At 34.0% G+C, this 22,941-nt stretch overlaps 2 protein-coding genes across 9 annotated transcripts in view; one reads left to right on the top strand and one right to left on the bottom strand.

The window, feature by feature from the left end:
* The window catches only part of LOC143148178 (uncharacterized), a 103,882-nt gene that overhangs the window by 4,018 nt on the left and 76,923 nt on the right, over window positions 1-22,941 (bottom strand). For all 8 annotated transcript variants that reach the window (XM_076314203.1, XM_076314205.1, XM_076314204.1 and 5 more), the window contains 4 exons: window positions 9,240-9,445; window positions 6,969-7,170; window positions 3,977-4,204; window positions 1,617-1,927 (listed from right to left, as the gene is read on the bottom strand). In XM_076314203.1, coding sequence (XP_076170318.1) covers window positions 1,617-1,927; window positions 3,977-4,204; window positions 6,969-7,170; window positions 9,240-9,445 — 947 coding nt within the window. The remainder of the gene's footprint in view (window positions 1-1,616; window positions 1,928-3,976; window positions 4,205-6,968; window positions 7,171-9,239; window positions 9,446-22,941) is intronic.
* Window positions 17,876-21,625, top strand: LOC143148539 (uncharacterized). The gene is made up of 12 exons (XM_076314953.1): window positions 17,876-17,928; window positions 18,194-18,307; window positions 18,364-18,469; window positions 18,557-18,757; window positions 18,896-19,021; window positions 19,094-19,211; window positions 19,887-20,148; window positions 20,604-20,801; window positions 20,895-20,985; window positions 21,059-21,195; window positions 21,292-21,424; window positions 21,509-21,625. Exons 1-12 carry the CDS (start codon window positions 17,876-17,878, stop codon window positions 21,560-21,562), a joined length of 1,593 nt encoding a protein of 530 aa, XP_076171068.1. The 3' UTR covers window positions 21,563-21,625.

Genomic DNA, 22,941 nt, shown 5'->3' with positions numbered 1-22,941 from the left:
AATAAGTTTTGTCGTTCGATAAAACAATATTATAGTACTAGGTTGCTTAATAAGTTTTATCGAACGATAAATTTTTGAAAACTGGTAGGAATTCTCACATTTTACAATCTCGCTACATCAATTCTTATCACAAAGAGGTTTTCTTCTTCGTTTTACTAGTAGGCATAACCGATTTTATTTTTGCTTGTTTTTCAAATCTAAAGTAGGAATTGTCATATTTGCAGTCCAACCGAAGTCATATCTATTCTTATCTAAAACAAGTTTTCTTTAGTTCACGTGGTGTATGTTTTTCGAAATAATCAAAAATATGTAATAAATAAGAACGTATTAAGCCTTCCCTCAAAATGAATAACGGAAATTTGTAATTATTTTCAAGAGTAAAAAATCGCACGAAACATTGGTTCTTTAAATCAATAGTTTTTTGAGGTAGTTAATAATTAGTTAAAAATAATGTTTAAAAATAATAATGAAGACACAACATTAGGTAACGTTTGTAAATAGAAACGATGTAGCATTGTATAAAAGAATTTGCAAGAATCTCTGTAGCAACCTAATATAAAAAAAAATTCTATAAATAACGTTATATAATATAAGTAATGTTTCATGTATAACTATAAATAACTTTTGGGAAAATTTCTTTACCTTTACCGTTAAAACGGTACAACGAGAAAAAAAAATTCTTCACAATAAGAATAAATGTAGTTTCAATTGCCTACGAGCAATGTTCAAAAATGGGAGCGCAAATTAATTATTAATATATGAACACGGATAGAGGAGTTTTTTTTATCTCAAATGAGCCACTCGAAGAAGACAATAAATTACATACAGTGAGATACAGTTCGATTTTGTTTTTATAGACGTGCAAGGTCTTCAGTGTTTAAAAAATATATGCCTATACTTCAGGAGACAAATCCACGCACTAAGTCAAGCAAAAAATATTGTACAAACGTGTCCTGTATATCTTAGTTTTTGAGATATCGATGATTAAAGAAAATGTTCAAAGTGTCCATCTTGTCCTGCAACATTTTTATTTTAAAGCTGTTCAAAATCTATCGTGTACTCAACAGAAGTCAACAATGTATCGTGCGAAGCTGAAACGTTGACCTCTAAAAAAAATTGAGAATTGTATTGAATCAAACGTTTTAGTCAGCCTTCAAAGGCTTGCAACTAAGTAAAAATTGCTCGACGCTGCCCACATTCTCCTATACCATGGAGCTACTACATTCACCTTAACCCAAGAGTTCTTCCCAGCTCTCAACTATAGACGATCTGGTACAAAATATTCAAAACCATTCGTGGAACATCTGGCATTTTTGAGTCAAATGAAAAATGCAATGCTAATACGTGCAATAGCATTATTTGAGGCGGACGCTTTGTACATTTTCTTCAATCATTCGTATCTCGAAAGCTAAGGTATACAGTACATACGTTTATATGAAATTTTTTTAACTTATTTTACCCTCAGAAATATAAATATGTATTTCTAAAAAACTCCGTATATTTTTCGAAATGACGATCGTTCGAGTCGAAGGAACACAAGCGTTAGTATTTTAATTTGAACATTAGTACATTTATTCGCGCTTTCGTGCGTCATTGAATATCAACAAACTTCTCACCTTATGAGATCAATTATTGTGTCATTGTGCCTCGGTATAATAAATTCGTCGAGGTCCACCAACGCCACGTACTCGTATTTGTACATAGATCGATAAAGGCAATCGTTCAGGGCAGCGAATAGTCCTTCCGTACGAATTTCTAGTTGAGAAATCATGTCTAAATGATGCCAAGGTAACACGGTAACGAGACCTTTAGCTTCGTAGTACTTGAGCGCACATCCGGCCTCCGCACCAACCGTGTCATTGTATAGTGTCACATGGGTGGCGCCAAGCAGTCTGTGCAATTCGATAAACTCCACAAGTTGCAGCACCTATAAAATTTTCACGCATTGGCACTCGATACACCTGAAATTGTCACGCGACGATTCTTCAAGAGGTTACGTTACCTCGGCTTCCGTCAAAGCAGAGAATATCTTCACGAATTTTTTATAACAATACTATACGTTTAATTGAAACGAATTTTTTACTACGAACGAAACGTATAACGAATTTCAAATCTAATTGTTCTTTTACGCGTACGTCGGACGCGAGCAAACAAAATAGCGTTCATCCGATCCGCGACATGTGCGGGGATTCCCTGACGTCGGCAATAGTGTTCCGGCTCCAACAGTGTTCGAAAATTCATACTCGAGTAATTATTATTATTTTTTAATGAATTTTCTGCCGTACGACGTACAAGAATTTTTTCAAACTGAAAAAGATCGAAGAGATTGTAACATTTTGGAGAAAAATGACACTTTTGCAAAATTATCGAAAAAAGAAATCATGCGTCGTGCAATGAGCAATACGATTAAGAATATTAATATCAAATTTGATCATAATCGATATAACGGTATTTGAATCGTTACTGAGACATCGATACAAGAAACACGATTTCGCGAGGAACGTGTAATAGGTTGTTCAATAAGTTTTGTCGTTCGATAAAACTTATCGAGCAACCTAGTACTATACTGTTCAATAAGTTTTATCAAAAGACGAAACTTATTGAACAATCTAGTATAAAGTTTACCCGGCATCCAATGAAATAGAAACAAAAATTCCGAAATCTGCGTATTTTGGTTATCGAATAATAGTTGACGACGTTCTTTCGTAGAATCGGAAGCAAATGAAGGCGTTGGAATGTCAAAGTGTGTATTGCTGATCGAATAAAGTTAAAAAGTGAAAAAAAGATATTTGTAGAAGTGTATTTTTCATAAGTACACGACGATATCTAAGACACAAAATTATATGGCTTGTTCGTCTAGTAGTAATTAAAGATTATATATTATGATATTTAAAGAATATTGCAATATTTAGATACGATCGACGGTTTTCGTAGCTTTGAAAAAACAACAAAATATTTATACACGTTTGAACATTTGGTTGTGTTTCTAGTGTATCTGAACAAAAAATGTTATCTGACCTTAATAATTCGGAAGAAAGAGATTCAACTTGTTTGTACTTTTCGAAAAATTACATTTCCTCTGTGCGCAGTAATAATTTGTTCATAATTTCTCTCGGTTATTGAATAGGAACCTGTGAAGCAAGTAATTTCTCAAAAAGTGTGAAAAAGATGCGACTTTTTTCCAAATTATAAGTACACGCTACATAATCTTATACATAATCTTTTACTTATCACTTAGACGAACAATCCACACCAATTTGATTTTGAAATACCGTTGTGTATTTATTAAAAAGTACTCGTACACTTACACGAACATCTCTTTTTCTAAACATCTCTAACCAAATTTACCAGCAACGCACAACACTTGAATTTACATGACATCGATTTTGACAGTCCAACGCCTTTATTTGCCTCCGATTACTAAAGTTACTAAAGGACGGTCACTTCAAGCGTCTTGTAATAGGTTGTTCAATAAGTTTTGTCGTTCGATAAAACTTATCGAACAGTGCTACGATCAACAGTACAGTACTAGGTTGCTCAATAAGTTTCGTCGTTCGATAAAATTGATCGAACAGTGCTACAATGAACAGTATAGTACTAGGTTGCTCGATGTATATTGAGATTTCGATTTTGTCGTTTGCGGAAAGGAAATTTCGATTTTGTTCACCTGCAAAGGCGACGTAACCCCTTAATCTGTTCGGTTGTACTTTTATCGATTCGACCGGGCGTATCGTGACTCGACACCGTCAGCGCTCCAATCCTCGCTTTCTTATCGAAAGTAATACATCGGACAGCGAAATAAATAAGACAGGTCGCAGAGAAAATGAAAAAGCGAAAGTACGATAGTCTCGTTGGATGAGTTATTCAAGATTTCCGCTTTAGGTGACGGGTAGGGGGTTAGAGTCGCGAGTCGATTGCGTTAACAAGTTACTCAGTTACGTTTTCCTTCAAGTCTCTCCGTGGTATCGCAACCTACCCTGTTATAATCGTAATGCAGGGGTTTCACGCAAACAGCCAACAATTCCTTCTCCTTCGACCTACTCTCTGGTCGGTTCTGTACGAGGATACGATTCGTCGGGGTTGCTTTAAGCCTTGCCACGACGCTCACCGTCTCCGGCACTTTATCGTTGGTGGGCGATTCCTTTGGTAACGGGCAAATCACAAAGCACGCACTGTACTTCAGGCTCCAATTCTCCCTGATCACCTATCGGAATACAAACACCGTAACTGTTAGTTTCGTTCAGGGGGTATTCTGGTAATCTGGCCGAAAAACATCGACTTCTTTCCGATTTTTTTCCAAAGAAACCGTACGATAAACACCATATTTATCGGTGTTTACGTTAGATTCATGATTCTTTATAAAGGAAAACAATGAAAATTGCAGACGTTCCATAATCTTAGGTGAAGTATATTTTGAAAAGTTGGCCCGCATGGCTGACACGATTCCTGACGTTCTGTTCGTATGAAACGAAAAGAATCGAACAGCATCTTGATCGATGTAAATGTGACTGTGGCACGGATCGCGAGAAAAATCTTGAAAATTAAGAAAAATTCCGATTTTTGAAGTTTGAGTGTCGATCTTTTTGCGTCTTCTTCGTCCTTAACGCGTTAGAAAAGAAAAACATTAAATTTTGAAATTCATAATTCGTGCGATAAAAGGACAATTATCTGCTGATGATTCTTTCTAAACTCGAAGTATCGGTCGACCAGAATTCGAGATACACTGTCAGCCATTTTAAAAAATGCAGATTCGAGATGTTCCCTTTAAACGTTTATAATGTTGTTCATTTTGTGAACTCGAGGAAATCGTTTTGCACAAATATTTTCGAAGACTAGAAAAATCGAGTTTTTGAAATCATATCGCTGGAACGTATCCTTGATACTTGGACGTCGACGCTCGGGTCCGTTTAGACCCAACTCTGGACAGTCTTCGGTACTCGATATTACGTATCGCTTAGAAGATACTAGGTTGTTCAATAAGTCTTGTCGTTCGATAAAACTTATCGAACACTACTACATTGAACAGTACTTTATCGAACGACAAAACTTATCGAACAACCTATTACACACATTGCTAAACGGTATTCGATGTTACATCCGAGAGAAAAAACGTATCCATACCGTAGAAAAATTTACCGTGTTTCAGTTTAAGAAATTGTTATTCCAAAGTTCTGCAATATTTTTCTGCACGATTTCTAATTACTACCAATTAATTTAAATCACTACTAATCCATCTAAGGCAATGGTGTCAGACACGCGGCCCGTAAGTCCCTAGAACGCTATCCGCGGACTGAAGCCGGAAAGTTGATTTTATTAAAACGATAAAATGAAATTTAGAAAAAAGATATAAAATACATATGTTGAAATAGTACAAATTAATCATTGCGAACAATATATTGTAAAGTAAAATTTAAATCATTCATCGATTCGGTGACATTATTCCGAAACACTTTTTTTCATTACTCTGATCCACGATTCAGGACCCGAGAGTTGATTTTATTAAAATAATAAAATGGCGTTTAAAAAGAATAGAAAAGTATTGCAAAGTAATTATTGCAAAAATTGTATTGCAAAGTAAAATTTAAATCATTCATCGATTCGGTGACATTATTCCGAAACACTTTTTTTCATTACTCTGGTCCACGATTCAGGACCCGAGAGTTGATTTTATTAAAATAATAAAATGGTGTTTAAAAAGAATAGAAAAATATTGCAAAGTAATTATTGCAAAAATTGTATTGTAAAGTAAAATTTAAATCATTCATCGATTCGGTGACATTATTCCGAAACACCTTTTTTTATATCTCTGGTCCACGATTCAGGACCCGAGAGTTGATTTCATTCAAATAATAAAATGGTGTTTAAAAAGAATAGAAAAATATTGCAAAGTAATTATTGCAAAAATTGTATTGCAAAGTAAAATTTAAATCATTCATCGATTCGGTGACATTATTCCGAAACACCTTTTTTTATATCTCTGGTCCACGATTCAGGACCCGAGAGTTGATTTCATTCAAATAATAAAATGGTGTTTAAAAAGAATAGAAAAATATTGCAAAGTAATTATTGCAAAAATTGTATTGCAAAGTAAAATTTAAATCATTCATCGATTCGGTGACATTATTCCGAAACACTTTTTTTCATTACTCTGGTCCACGATTCAGGACCCGAGAGTTGATTTTATTAAAATAATAAAATGGTGTTTAAAAAGAATAGAAAAGTATTGCAAAGTAATTATTGCAAAAATTGTATTGCAAAGTAAAATTTAAATCATTCATCGATTCGGTGACATTATTCCGAAACACTTTTTTTCATTACTCTGGTCCACGATTCAGGACCCGAGAGTTGATTTTATTAAAATAATAAAATGGTGTTTAAAAAGAATAGAAAAATATTGCAAAGTAATTATTGCAAAAATTGTATTGCAAAGTAAAATTTAAATCATTCATCGATTCGGTGACATTATTCCGAAACACTTTTTTTCATTACTCTGGTCCACGATTCAGGACCCGAGAGTTGATTTTATTAAAATAATAAAATGGTGTTTAAAAAGAATAGAAAAATATTGCAAAGTAATTATTGCAAAAATTGTATTGCAAAGTGAAATTGAAATCATTTATCGAATCGCTAACATCTTTTTGAGACACCGTTTTTCTTTATTCGTAGTTCGCGGACTCTCCAAAACTGCACTCGACGACGCGCATCGTATTCAAACTTCGTGAGTTTTTGACTACGGTGTTTTGCGAACGGTGAAACGAAATTGTACGCGATGAATGAAGCAGAACAGCGTTGCCTTTGACCTATCGGGAAGATAAATTTGTTCGAGGTTGTAAAACAAACCCCGATGCGCACGAAACAAAGCGTGACGCCAATACACTTGCGATGAAAATTAGTCGCGCTCCCGCGTTTTTTCTGCGCGTTTCATAGGCAAGATCACGGAAGCAAGTTATTTCTCTGAGTTAACGCACCTTTACTTTAGCAGCCACCGTTACAGAAGCGGTAACGTTTCCTCCGTTCTCTGGTCGATACCAAAATCTGCACCAAACGCGCTCCGGTCCTTTAGTCTTTGTCGCGCTTATTATGCGCACCATGCCTTGAGTTTTGCCAGTTGGCGAGCCTGCACCGCCAACTCTGTCGTCGAAGTACGCCGAATATACAAAGAATTTGAATCTGAGAATAAAAGAAACGCGAATCTTTGAGAACAAGAACGGGCAATTTTCATTCGGTATAACAATGAACGAAAAGGACAAATATTTACTTACTTGAAACGAAATGACAAACAAGTTTGTTTGAAAATAAAAAGGAATACAAAGAAATTCTGATATCTTATTGGAGTAAATAACGAATAAAATGAACATTTTGTTCGAATAATATTTCGTTTCGTAAAACTCCGTTTAAGAATTAGAAGACCAATGTCCTGTACAAAGATACAAGAATAAATTAGTAGATATTGTACACCGTGGCCTGTGTCGGCGTTTCCTAAATTGTTTTAGTCACGGAACACTTTTCATCCAGTAGTACAGTATTTATAGAACGCTTGTATTTTTTCTATTTGACTTTTTCAACGGGAAATGTCATTTTCATTTGTTTACTAATTTGTTCGATAAGTTTTGTCGGTTTTTCCATTGTGAAAAAAATATTATAACACTTGAACTTTGAACAACTGTAAATACACGAACGAGTCGACAGATCAACATGAAACTTTACGCATGTCCATTGAACAGTAGTACCATCTTTCGAAAATTAAAACGATGAACCTAATAGCTCCGTTTCTCATCGAACGACAAAACTTATCGAGCAATTTATTATTTATTTTTTTATTTAACGTTTTCATTCTACATGTATTGTATGTAAAGGTGTTCGGGTAAGTTAAACGAGCAAAATACGTTGACAATCGTGCAAACAGAAGTGCTGTTTCTAACCTAGCTTTAATTAATGCTCGAATGTATTTTATTTTTAAAAACAGTAATCGTGTGTCTTGCTTCGAAGAAAACAAATCTCATTTAGAGAATCTATCTCTGTTACTTGTGGTCTCTGCTATCGATTATATAAATATTTTTCAAATTGTTATAAAATTTTGTCCCTCGGATTATGAACTTAGACAGTAATCTAGCATTTATTAAAGAAACGAAATATGTCGAATATTTTTGTAGGAACATTGTACAAAAGGTTGACAAAAATCGTCCACCGTTAATTCAAGAAATTTTCTTCCAAATAAAATGACGCAAGAGTATTTAACGCATCGAGTTCAAATAAGAAAACATAAAATATGATGAAAACTATTGAAGTGTACGTATTACTTTCCATAAAAATGCATTACAACCAGAAGGATATTACTGCACTTTTTCTTCCATTTGCTAAGTAATTGTCCCTTCTACTTGTCAATGGAATGCAACAAATGAAACTCTCGTGCGATAATCGAGATTTGATTGTGTCGATACAAAAATGAGAAAAAAATGTACAAAAATGATTTTTGTTTGAATGATTTTTGATATTATGTGGAATTAGCATTTTCTTGGGGCTCGAGTCGTTTAAATTGCAACTCGTTTTTCTACTTTCCCGCAGGTTTCTAAGATTCGTACTTACGTCGGTAATTTTAACTTTCCGCTCAATTTATTCAAATAAGTTGCACAGATTTCGTTAATGCATCGCTAAAAATTGGCGAACCATCTACTCGAATGACATTATTTTTACTACCTTGAAATATTACCGTATAAAACGTTACTGTGTGCAATATACACAATATTTCTTTCATTCTCGATAATTTATTTCACTCTCCAAACTTCTTTAAATAGACGATCATTTAACTTTTCAGGCAGTGTATTTAAAAAATAGAAAAATTAAACAAAAAGGTAACAAATACTTGAAACGAAATAAGAAATAAGTTTATTTAAAAATACGAACGAATACAAATAAATTCTGAAATCTGATCTGTTGAATATATTTTCGATCGAATAACATTATCTCAAATAAAGTAATTATTTCAAAAGAGAGCAAATATAGCGTTTCTTGCAACGGATACGTTTAATTAACACTTACGATCGAAACAAGAAATTTAAGTTCGACGTAACGCAATATCCGCAACACTAAAGTTACGTATAATACCCTGACGAGTGCAAGTTTCCTTTTTTTGCGTGCAAGCAGCAAGTTTTCAGCGATTAAAGGGGTCAATCGGAATTAAGTGTGAACAATTACGGCCAATAAATATTCAAGAAGCCCTTATCAGTCCGCGAACACACCTGGTTTTCGTGACCGGTAACCATTCGGCGTGCGTGATCCTCAAGCTCTGATCGAGTTGTGGTAGACGAGCTTCCAAGTTGGGTGGTAAACTCGGTAAACCTCTGGGGTCCGGTTGTATCGCGGTCTTCTGTCCTCCGTCTTCCCCGTGCACCAATAATCCGATATGATCGTCAAAGCTTCCCTTCAATCCGATATAATCTTCAGCCTGGAAAAATCAAACAAAAACGTTTAATAATTCCCATCTGTCGGGAGGAACTGTCATTTCTGTCGGATAGAATTTACTTTCCCAAAATACGCGAGGAACGATAAACACAAAATATTGCCGATACGTCGAGAACTCGAACCGTTAACGGTCTCCCAAAAAAGCAGTTCCAAAAACGAGCAAGTCATCGAAAAGATAACTTCGAAAACTTTGAAAATTGTTCGAAACACGATCTGGAATCTTAGTATCGTAGTATCGGTATTATTCGAATCAATTGGCCGACTGGCAAAGGAGGCTCGAGGTAATCCATTTTTTTACAATAATCGAACGTCTACAGTTAAGAAATGTTATTCGGTAGATAATATACCGAGTTGATAGCTTTCATACTTTTCGTAACTACTTTAGCGGAGTCTTTCCGTAGTTTATGTTAAGTAAAGTCTGTTTTTAAAACAGCGAATATTTTACAATGCCTGAGGGTGTTATTTTCAAATGCTCTTTGTTAAATTCTGTTCAGAGTGACGGATTTTTGTTCGCGAACACTGAACGTGGACAGTTCACGTATGTATAATAGATTGTCCGTGGACAGATAGCGGACAAAGCAAAAATCTGGAGGCAGTCTGCGGATAAATGGTGGCTTGTATTTAGGTCCTAGTCCTGTCCAGATTGAGAATGAACTGTCCGGGGATCTGTCCGTGTGCCCTGATGCAGTTGATCAACAGTTTAGCATAGATTATTATAGACAATTTCCAGGTAGAGAAGAACGAAATAGAACAACGAAAAAAGTGTACGGATAAATGGTGACTTGTGTTTCGTTTTTCGTTGCGATGGAAGACAAGAGACTTTCCCACGAGTAAGAGCTGAAGTCAATGTTTATCAGAGTGCATTTCAAGCTCTTCACGGGGAATAATCTTCTCGTTATACAATTGTCAATATGTAGACGAACGAGGAAACATTGTTAATTATTGAAGACTCACAAATAAATAAATGTTTATGGAAGGTTACTCGCGAAGAATACAAAAACCGATGTTTAAAAAGATATGACGCAATGATGTTTCTGTCAGAAAAATATGAATGGAACATCAAAGAAATGGACGAAAAGATAAACAAATTATGCAGTCAATTTCGCAGAGAACAAGTAGCAAAAAAGTAGCGAATATTAAAAGTGGACGATCGTTGAAAGATTATCGTGTTTCGTATAGGAAACTTCGTTGTTTCCGGTGAAAAAAGTCAACTCCAGAGGAAGCCGTACCATCGATGATGATCCATATTGTTCAGCGGATCGAAATACTTAAGTAAATACTCGTGTATTATTAATAAGTTTATTTTTTATAAATCTACTTTACTTTAGTTTTACAAAATAAGGAGCATCGATATTGTTACTGTACAATATTGACACACGTGATTCTGCCAATCTACGAACGATAAGAAAAACAGGAAGAGGACAAAAACGAGCATAGAAGTGGAAACTGCGGAATGTTTAAAGAAATTAACTGTAGTAGCTTCCAAGAGAGACAATTTCTTCGCATACGGAGCACGCGGTGTCGCAAAGCTGCGAAATAGCGGAAGGTGCCAAACGGAAATTACTGTCGCACAATATCACATAGAGCAAGTAGAGTATACAGCTAAGAACAACCACATATAACACATAGAACACCTCAAACACATACAACGTCTCGAACACAAATTACCGCTAGTACACCCCAATCGTCGTTATTAAATTCAGAATATTCGAATTGATAATACAGGAATTCATATTAATAAACTCGTTCTCTCAAGTATAAGGATAATTTCACTTCTAATACACTTCTATAACCACCAAATATCTATAGATAAACCAATGTTTATTTATTTGTTAATTTACTAACAAAATATTTAGTTTTCTCCTTACCTGAACAAAATTCTTCAAAATATTAATAAGAACTTGCAGCATGTTTCTGGTACAATTTCTGACATTAACTGTTTCGATAGCCAATCTTACGGAAGCAGAAATTATTGTACGAAAATTAGTATCGTACTTCTTTATCAATGGGCTAACAGTCTTTAATCAAATTTCAAAATCACTTTTAGACATTCTAACGAAATTCCAAAATCCAGGAGCATCAAAATTACATTCCAGGAGGTGATTTTCTCAATGTTGATGACGTTTTTCTAAAAATATACGTATCCATAATCGTTTTCTCCTTTTTTGTCGCAAGCGTAATAAAAATACATATATGCCAACCGCAGCAACAACCTCGTCAAGAGAAACGTACTGAGATATTGTTCGACATCTTCGACGATACTGTCTCGTAGGGTTCAACAGGGTTTATTGAATTTTCAATTGCAAGACGTAGGGCATGCAAGGAAATGTCCGCCAATAGTTTGCAAACAATGTCCTAGATGTAGTCGTGTGACATCGTCTGCAGGATGTGTAAACACTGTCAAGCGATTTCCCAGAGTGTTGACAGACAATGTTCTCGGACAGTTCACCGACAATCGTCTGTCAATCTGAGCAGGGTTTCAGTTCCGTTTCTATCTTGATTTAGGTTACTATCGTCGAGTCATAAACGCGACCGAAGTAAGTGTCTCTAGCTCAAAGACATTCGCTTTGTTTAAATTTCAAATCAGTTGGTAAGAAAATTTCAAGAGAAGATGACGATGCATGCTTGTTATATATTTTTACAGAAGAAAAACAACGGTAAAATGGGGGAAACGATGGATACATCCTTTTGTTAAAAATGATAAACAGTGTTTGTTGTTGCTAAGGAGGTGTAAAAAGATGATAAAAGATGCAAATCCTTGTATAGGACGTCGAAAGAGATTTTCTTTCAGTTTGTTGAACAAATCAGACCATTAACAAACAAGATACAAAATACAAGAGGAGTATGGATGTTAAGAGACGATTGATAATAAGACTGAGGAAAATTTCATATTTTATGTCTACTAAGAATAATAGTATTATATATTTTGTTTATATTAAAACTAACGTTTACAAGTTTTATCGTACAAAGATAGATAGCAATTTGCCATTGTCATTGTGTTGTAACTGATTTTATTTTAAACTACTTAAAATATACCACGAATCTCGAGCGTCTAATAAGCGATTGTTGCGAAACAATTGAAGAGTCCAAGGACGAACCAAAGATGGAGATTTTAACATTGTGCGTTAGAGTTTAGAAAGAACTATATCGGATTATAGTTTAATAAGAAAGAAAAGTGGCCGCAGTTCAGAAAAATGTTGGATTCGTTGGAAAACGATCAATGTCACATTTCTCCAATGGAATGATCGAAGTCCAACTAAATTGTAAGTAGATGATTTTTAAGGATACAGTTCGACCAGTACGAGTAGAAGTGCGAGTTCTTCCACGTTACCTACATTCTAAACAAATGCCTATTACAATAATCGTTATTTTTTCCCCATGGAGAAACGATGAACGAGTTCGTACTCTTTTTTATTCAAATAACGTTTGATCGAACTTCGAATGGTAAAAACAAATTTTATTTTCATAAAATTTATAAATGGATACGAAACTAATCACTTAAACTTAAGTAAACACTTAGTTTATTACTTAAACTAATCACTTTGCGCAGTGATACTGTTGGAACGAATACAACGATGATGTTCAGACGTGTCAGACGTCGTTAGCCAATGGCTGACGTTAGTTTTAAGGACTGTCATTGTATGTCAAAAGTTTGGCCATTTTCCTTTGCGTTTTTCAGTTCCAAAAGAACACACAATACTGTCGTGGCGCATACTAAGTTGTATTACTCTACATTTCTTTATATATTTTAACTTTATATTCTTGTATTTACAATTCATTGTACGACTGGATACGCAAGATCCTTGCATATTATAATAAACTGTATATTATAATCTGAATTTACAATAGATACAGATTCACGATTTCAGAAGTTGCCTTTGTCAAGGTATTCATTTGGCTACTCAAATCCTTATAAGAAGTTTCACAAACCATATTCTTCAGCCCTGACCACAATTCATAATTAAGTGGATTCAAATCTGAGCTACCAAAGAACCAGTGCTTAGTTGGAATGAACTTTGAGGCATGGTTCCAAAACTATTTCTGAGTTGTTTTTATTTTGCGAGCTGGGCTTTCTTGTTGGAAAACTCACCTTTGACTTTGAAGGATCATTGTATTCGAATGTTTTCTAACAAGTGGTTTATCACTTATAAGTGATTCGAAGATCGTAGAAGTTTGAGATAGAAAGAACGTACAGTGTAAGTGTGCAATCTGTGACGTGTAATTTAAGAACATAGAGTGATTGTTACGACTTTGGTCGTTTAGAATCGTTTGTAGATAAGGTCGGATCAAATTCAATTGGCGGCTAAATGCCATTTACTCGACTGTGAGTCACGTCAGCTTGCCACTCTATTCGGGAGACAGAAACGGTATGGTTTTACGAAGAAGCAAAACGTAAAGCTGAGTAAAAGCCTAACAGTACGAAGGGATATCTTTGGTAGCCTTGTACGGTTGATTGATTTCAATCCTACTATAGTTGTTCAGAGTTGGTGTAATTCTATTGGTATCTGCAAGACCAAAACTGTCTCCATTTTACCATTGAGTAGTGGAGTAGCATCAAGGATAGTTGTACGAATTATTTTACCAAAAATATTACATCTATAGGGTCTACAACTTTTACTTCCTCATTTTTACTCAACCCTCCGCCCATGTGAATTTAAATGACAACAACCGTGAACGATTCGACATGTGCACTGTATTGAATTTGATCCACTAATGAAAATTTAAATTTGTATAACATTCGTTATGTCGTTGTCAGACCACTTGTACTGCCTTTCGTTTAATGAGGTTTCCCCGATCAAAATAAGTCCAAACAGAGAATATTTCTAATTATACGTTATTGGAATCATTTCTGAATATTGCAAATACGCGTACCAAACATACGTAATGAAAAACTAATTTTGGACTCATTTCGATCGGAAATATATCTCGAATTCATTGGCAACACTCTCAAAAGGACGCGGTGAAAAATAAAACAATAAAACTTCTCATTGGAAGATTTAATTCTGTGCGCGTACCTTTCGATTTACGGCTATTGACTATACAGATAAGTGAAAACCAGAGATGAATAAAATTCTTATACAAAATGAAAGTTCTGAGTAACGAATACAACACACATAACATTTTATCCGTTACTTATCGAATCAAAATTAGAACTTTATTTACAGACTGAAATTACATTTCGTATTGAACGAATAATAACGTATTCGAATAACGATCCAATCAAATAAACGTCACGAATAAATTTCTGCACATCGTGTTTATTTGTCATCTATTTTTCGAATAAAATTCTACCAATCTCTGGCAAAGGCTCACTGTTACTGAATTTCGTTGCTTCTCGATGTATACACCCTATTTACACTCCTTGTTAATCATTCTCAAACAATCTTTTCATGTAAAATCAGTGCAGCTCACTTCCATATTTGAAAAAGTGACACGACTTACTACTTTTTTATATTTTATTATTCATATTTTCCTATTTATTTTAAGAACTCACGACACGGTAACTCATTACCTAAAAGTACACACTTTAAGCTATAAATATAATAATTGTTATTAAAAAGTTGGATTTTTTTTCGAGAAACTTTCTGCTTTATGGTCAAAAGAATGCAAAGATGTATGGTAAAAAATTCAATGTTTCATTTACAACCAATACACAAGACACGTAAAATAATAAAAATTCGTACGCTTAACGAATTTTCTTATTTTTTCATTTCAGATGATTTAATCATTAGATGTATCTTCCATCTATTCAGGCAGAGTAGCTGTAGGTGATCGACCGTAACCTTTACACGAATAAAATTTTTTTAACAAAATCTAGAATGTTTGCAGTTTGATACAGAACTTTTAGGTAACGAGTAAACATTTGATTAAATTACATATCTGTTTTGAAAGAAAATTTTCAATGTTCAACTTGTCACATTTTCGTAATCCCTTGGACGCGATAATTTTTTCACGTATAATTTATATTCACGCATTTTCATTGTGTTCACATGTATACTTATGAAACAGTACACTGTGCACCGTGGAGTTTTAATTTGTCCAAAACTGTTCCAGAAAAGAATTTTCAGTCAACGAAACCCGACCACAGGACATGTCTAAATTCCAAGTCTGAAAGGGTTGAAGCAGACAATCGGACAAAGCGAAGAGACGAGAGACACAATGGCGTACTAGCCAAGCGATATAGCAAGCACCTCTCTATGGCCCTGACCGGCCAATTGATTTAGCGGCAACTGTAATACTAGTCCGTATTGTACCGTCAGTCCTTTTAGAATTCTAAAATGCATGTACGACATTTACCATTCAGCTGACAGTGTAATCCACATCTGTCCCCCCCTCTCTCGCTTTTCGTCCTCTTCGACTATTAACTATAACCGTGCATCGATCTATTCAACCGACAGGTATACATTACAGAACCGTTTTTAAATTACGACAAATACGAAACGGATGAGAAAATGACCGGTTTCGCGAACCTCAGTCCCTTGTTCTCACAAATCGAAAATGTACGGAATATCCTTAATATTTCAAACATAATCGTTACCAATTTGCGTTCGCATCAAGATCTTGGAAATTGGCGCGTGACTTTTCGTCGATGAATATTTCAATTCAATATTCGTTCATCAACAAAGACGTTTGAAATTGTAAAGAAAAACGTCTCCGTCCGAAACGTGGTCAATAGTTTTCTCAAGAACTCTGAACAGAATACCTCTACGAAAGTTTCGTTCACAAGCTACGTACCTTGAGGAAAGTAAACTGCACTGTTCGCATCATCGCGGAACATTTCTTTCGTTCCACGGTCTCGCTTTGAAACGATTCACGTGGACATTGAATGTATCAATATGGGAAGAATGAATTTTGCCGGTGAGATTTGTTTCATTTTAATCAATTTCGTACAATTGCATCGTGGTCAGGAACAAACGAATCTTTCTACCTAAATGAACATCGCCGAATGAAAATATGGTAGACGCTAAGGGTGAACATTGACAAATCTGTTAATACATGTATCACGTTGATCGGAAAGTTTTCACGTTTTCTACGAGATGGTGTTGATGTAGATCAATGTGGAGATTAAATGCTCCATTTTGATGTCAGTCATTTTTCCTTTTTTTTAAAATTGTGTCCCAAAAAGATTGAAGAATTTGTCCATCGACAGAGTGCACATCGTGTCATAATGTTTCATAAGTGTGGACATATGTCTAGGTTCTTGCTCGACGACAAGAATGTAATAAAAAATATAATTACAAAATGAATATTTTATAGTAACGTTATTTGACAATGTTTATTCTGTTAATTGTTACGGAGTTTTCCCTGCATTATTGTTCAGAACTTAAATTACGAAATAGTGCAATTTGGGAATGTCAATGAAGAAAATCCACTCGCTATACTATGTAATATATGGATATAAAATGGACAAGATGGCGGTACTAGGTGCTATAATTTTATATAAAATTTTAGGGAAATGGAACGACTATTGTTATTGTCAGTTACATGCCAAACAGATTCACAAAATTTCAATTTGACTTCGAAATAGAGATATGCAAACATTTTACGACAAATAAAGCCATCTATATTGATTTATTCGTGACACATATTCGATCGAACAATTATTTAAATAAGTATTTATCAAATTCTATCGAACGATAAAAATTTGTATTTGAATAAGCTTTGAATAAGTTTAAAGTTGAACCGCGCTATGAACATAGGATAAATAGTTGAAAGTATACATATATGTGGTACAATAACATTATATTTATCAGTTGCGTTTCCAATGTTGCTATGAAATTACGATATGCGATCCGTTTTCGTGTTCGAAAATGCATCTTCAAAATAGAATCTCGAATAACATTGAATAGAGTTGGTCCTCGAGGGCTTGGTAGATAAATTATATCGACAAAGTGAAACTGGAGACGTAACTGTTTCGTGAACCTTAATGGTTTCGTTTCTTGGATCTTTTTCGACCCATTGCGTCTTCATAATATATCATTTTTCTATAATTAAGTCTATTACGATTATGAAACAGGTGGTACTGGATACTCTTCTATTTCCTTAATTCTCTCATTGTATTGCAAAGTTAGAAATGGGATCCATAGATTTAGAACATTTTTGATTCAAAAGCTCTGAGTTTATAGTAGAATGGAAGGACGTTTTAAGGTTAAGAAAACAAAGCACGCTGTGGTCTTTTACGACAAATGGGTCTGTTATTTCTTAGGAAAATTGCCCTTAACAATGCAAGAGAAGAAAGAATAATACAGGGAAGAATATAATTACAAGTATTTCGAGTCGTACCATATTTGGACTAATTTTCATGAGAAAAATCTTGCCAATCTTACTCATTGATTATACTCTCGTGAATATATAATGACAAATATAAGCATTTTGCGCTTCATTAGTGGATAAAATCTGAATCTTTTCGATTATGGAAACAGGAAGCTTCGTGCTGATTAAACAAGAACATTGGAGAGACACACCGTAACTTGAATCCTTCTCTGAATACAATACTTGCCGGTGGTCAATAGAAAAAACGTTACCGTTGTTTATTCGCTTGTTCCTCTACTATGTTTGTTCCTTTTTGCGACCATAAATCCATGCTTCTTCACGCCTCATTTAATTTATGAACGCATCTACATCTCTGTCATCGACTCCACGCAAATACGATGTGACATTTCACAAATTGTACGTTTCGTCGTTCGGAGTTGGACTTATAAATAAATGAATAACACGATTTGACTGTCAGAAACGTGTCTGCTATCGGCCGTGACGTGAAAATCCTGTATTTACTTCGCTTTTGCACTTCACGCAACGACACCAAGCGTTCAAAATTGAAGGGCGAACAATCGATTGACTTAACGTCACTATTCTCTCACAGTTAAATGTAAAAAAAATTCACTTTCGTGTTGTTGACAGACCAGATTGGCGAAAAACTTTTCCGTTATGCAGATCGTTAGAACCGCTATTACCATTGGACACTTCGAAATTTAAAAAGAGAAATCTTATTCTAACCAAGAAGAACGTAAATGATTTTCTTTTGTAACCAATGAGCTAGTATACTTTTACTATAACATGATACTTTACCGATACTATACTGTGGCTTGTACAGTATATTCTTCAATTAAGTTTTAACCATTCAGTGCTTCAGAAAGACGAGAAACTAGAAAACAGTGTATTCGATATTCCTTACTACCAATCGCTTAGGAAGTACTTGATATTTTTGGGACAGTATCCATCTCAAACAAAACTTAATAATAAAATAAAGCTAGTTGTGTTGATAAGTATTATCAGTAGCATGATAATACCAACGGTAAGTAGAAGACGTTAATTCGTTAATATATGCTGCCATAAAACATCAAATAAGAACATTGTAAAATTAACAAATCCTATGTATGAAAGTAAATAATCAGACGATATTGTTACACAATCGCAACATGGAATTTGATAGTTATTCGAGATACATAGATCGATAAGAGCCAAGGATTGGGATGGAATCATCGAGTGTCTACCACATTTAATTGCAGCTGTTGACAGTTTTATCAAATTATTAAGCCTCCAGTTCAACAGAGCGAATGTATGTAAAATTTCTATTGCGAAAGGAGCAATTATTAAATGTACAGAATCATAGATATCCACAATATTATAGTTCAGAGAAATATTTAACACCGTGAAGGAAGAATGGGAAATATTGAAGCTCCATAACGAAGTGCATTACCTAGATGTAATCACCGGAAAAGGAAGTAAAATTGCGCAAATGTACAGAAGTAAGTATTTTGTCGTAATTTTCAATAAGTATCCAATTTGAATATTTTCGTGTGATAAAATTTGAAGAATGTACAATGCGGGTACAAGAATATAGGCTCTTTCTTTGAAATCAATTATTGGTCCGTGCCAGTATAAATAAAATTAATAAAGACGAATGAATGAAAATTAATAGAAATGTATCGTTACAATAATTTTCAGTGCATAGCTTTAATACTGTTTTAATCAAAGAAAGTGTAATTCAAGTATGCAACGAATAGAATTTAATTTAACTTCTTTATCGAATAAAATAGGGAAAAAGTTTATTTGCATAAAATTTAACTATATTTAAGGTTTATTAAGTACACTGAAATAAGGAAGATTAGTCAACATATGTGTACCCATATATCAATGTCGCGTAAAATAACATCACGCGTTGAAATATGTTTACAACCTTAATTTTGCGTGAAAATACAAGTTATTGTATACTCGTATATATACGAGTACAATATTGTCTCGTTATAAGTCGATATTTGTGTCTCGTTATAAGAAATCTCTCTTCGATTGTAAAATGATATCTCACTTTTTGATTTATATTGGTACGAGAAATCTATCCCGAAAAAAGGGTCCATGTTTGTATTAACACGCTGTATTTCGTGTACTTATAATTACAGACCAATTATACGTATGCTTTTCAGTATGCTTATTATCGGCTGTGGCATTATTTACATCACTTCCGTTGTTCAACCCCGTGTTGGATATTATTGTACCGCTAAATGTATCTCGAAAACGGAACCAAATACTGAAAGTTTATTATTTTGTGGACAACCAGGACTATTTTTATATCATGTATCTTCATTTGGCTTTCTCTTCAGTTATTGTAGTAGTAGTTATAGTCACCGTAGATTCTTTGTACATGATCATAACTCATCACGCTTCTGGAATGTTCACCGTATGCGGGTAAATATATCCGTAAAATTTGAAACATTGCACAATGAGCTACATAGTCACAATCACGATTCATTATAGCGATGCACACTGTGCATTCTGCAATTTCAAGTGGAAAAAGAAGTACAAAGAAGATCAAAAGGCATTTTCTTTCAAAAAATGGCCCTGTTACATTTGAAATTTTCTTCTCATAAATCTTTAACTCGATAAAATAGGCTAAAATGTTTCTCCAATGCATCAAATCTAATTACGAACAAAACATTTCAGCGTTGTTAATAATCCTGAAAGAAATAGAAATAGCTCGCTTCGCGCGACATACTCTGAAAAATATTTAAATTTCTTGAAAGATTGTTCGCGTCGGACATTATTATGTGTAACGTCGTTGCATTTCCACGAATTGTGAATGTTCAGGAACAAATCGAATACGAAGCAATTTCAAATGCGTAACAACTGCATTCGGCATATAGTTCATCAATTTTCATATCCGTTACTTTCGTAGAAATAAACATCACGCTTGTTTATTCGAGTAATTCTGATAAATACAGATATAAGGTTAAGAAAGCAACGGAAAATAACGATGCGACTAAAAGAAATAAATATTTCCTAATGGACGATGGATACGAAGAAATCAGACAGTGTGTGATAGCCCACAAAGAGGCCATCAGGTTCGTAACAATTAAATAATATCAAATTAGAACGTAAATCCTTTCGAATACTTTACATAATACGACTAATTCGTTATTTTATTCTGTTTCGAGATTCTTCAAGTTCTTGGATGAAATAAACCGAAATAATTACTTAATTCAGATGGGACTCAACATGATGGGTATTAGCATCACAGCTTTTCAAGTAAGAGAAATTTAGCGCGACAACGTTTCTTTCTTTAAGGATCCGTTAAACAGAGGCACATTTTGTTTATCAGACCGTTATACATTTGAACGAACCTACTCAAGCTTTCAGACATGGTGTTTTCTTCCTTGCTCAGAAATTTCATTTATTCATCCTCAGTCTACCTGGACAAGTTCTCGTGGATCATAGTTTAGAATTAACTACCATAATGTATGTTTTCAACATGAACGCGATACAGGGAAGCGAAAATGCTTTTTATCTCGATAAAATCGATTCGAGAGTAACCTTTCGTGGATTTTGTAATAGATACGCATCCAGCTGGTACTGTACACCGATAAAAATGCAAAAAATACTTCGCATAATGCAAATGAGGAGCAACAAACCATGTGCATTGACCGCGGGTGGATTATACGAAATGAATATAGAAAATTTCGGAATGGTATGTAACAATACGAATGTAGCCGTAAATAATTCATTATAGATTGTGAATAGTATTTAATAACAAATGCGCTTTAATTTTAAGCTGTCTAAAACGTGCATGTCGTATTTTACGATGATGCTGTCGATGAAAAAATAGCTGCTGGTTATCACAACATTATAAAAGTATTCTCGTTGATGCAGAATACTGTCCGATCGATATATAACAAAATAAACTGCATGCGTATGGTAGACATGTATAGGTGGTTTCGTTGAACATGTGATTAAAGTTGTTACACGGTTTATTAAACGCTATTATTTCAATATGCGTTAAATGTTATTATTTAAATATGCCTTGGTATCAATACCAAAAATCGTTGCGATGTAGAGACAATTTATAAATTTATTAGCCGATAAAAGTAGGTTATTATTCTTTAAAATGTGTCAGTCGTTTGATTTCCCTTAATTGTTGTTATGTTCTTTCTTTTTGTGAATACGATGTTAACTGAGCAGGAGTAGAAAGTTACATTAAACGATAATTATTAATGAATTTTATTGGTTGAGAATACTTACACAAGAATTAGATTAAAGGCAAAAATTACAATTATTTTTCAATATATCTATAAATTAAGTATTATAGGTAAAATGTACACTGACAGAACCAGTGTTTGCCAGTCGAAGCATTTGTAACGTGATTGAAGCAATACATGGTACAAGAAGACGTATGAAATCAGATGTACAATGGTAAATAATAACTTGGAGTACTGGTTTCTATAACGGTACGTATTTTAAACCGAGGTATAAGAAAACGTGTGCAGAACCAAGGAAAGAAAATATATACGAAAGTAATAATAGAGGTAAAAGATAACGTAAAAAACATATAACAAAAGGGAATAAAAGAACATAGCTGTGTACATTTTTCTATTATATAATTATAATTATTGTCACTAATATTGGAATCTTCTCTTTTACATTATATTATATATTCTCAGACTATGTGTTCTTATATATAATACAATATTACTCATTTCTGAAGATGCCCTTAATTAAGAGGTAAAAAGAATGAAATAAAAATTTGCTTAGTACAATTAGTAATTTTGAATAATAATCTTCGATTGTAAATATTTCAGTAGACATTTTTCTCTCAAGGCAAAACATTATGGTCCATTAACTATTTGTACCTCCATTGTTTTCAAAGAAGATAAAAAATTTATATAATTGCATACATCTTTTTATCGTTGTATCACATTTTGTGTAATTAAATAATGTACATTAATTTTCAATATTTTTATCATTTAGATCCCTGAAGAGATCCAAAAGAATCTAGACGATACGTTTATGCCTGTAATTAATTATACAATTGTGTTTGCTATAGAGAGCCCAACCAGTAATTTTTTTCCCTAATGACTTCTCAACGAATAAATAAAAGAGCAACAAATGATTAATTTATTATGTCCGATATGCCAAAAACAAGTTGCACAGTAAAGGAGAATGATGTTACCATCGTATGGTGTTAACGATATTTCTATAGGTAAAGTT

Source organism: Ptiloglossa arizonensis, chromosome 6, assembly GCF_051014685.1.
Source record: "Ptiloglossa arizonensis isolate GNS036 chromosome 6, iyPtiAriz1_principal, whole genome shotgun sequence".
NCBI classification, from domain to species: Eukaryota; Metazoa; Arthropoda; class Insecta; order Hymenoptera; family Colletidae; genus Ptiloglossa; species Ptiloglossa arizonensis.
This window is presented reverse-complemented; position numbering and strand designations above follow the sequence as displayed.

Excerpts from the sequence above, each read along its gene's own strand:
- LOC143148539 (XM_076314953.1), top strand. The coding sequence starts at position 17,876 with ATGGAAACAGGAAGCTTCGTGCTGATTAAACAAGAACATTGGAGAGAC. Across the intron at positions 18,308-18,363 it reads GAACAATCGATTGACTTAAC|ACCAGATTGGCGAAAAACTT; the intron begins GTCACTATTCTC and ends TGTTGTTGACAG. Across the intron at positions 20,802-20,894 it reads GCCCACAAAGAGGCCATCAG|ATTCTTCAAGTTCTTGGATG; the intron begins GTTCGTAACAAT and ends TTCTGTTTCGAG.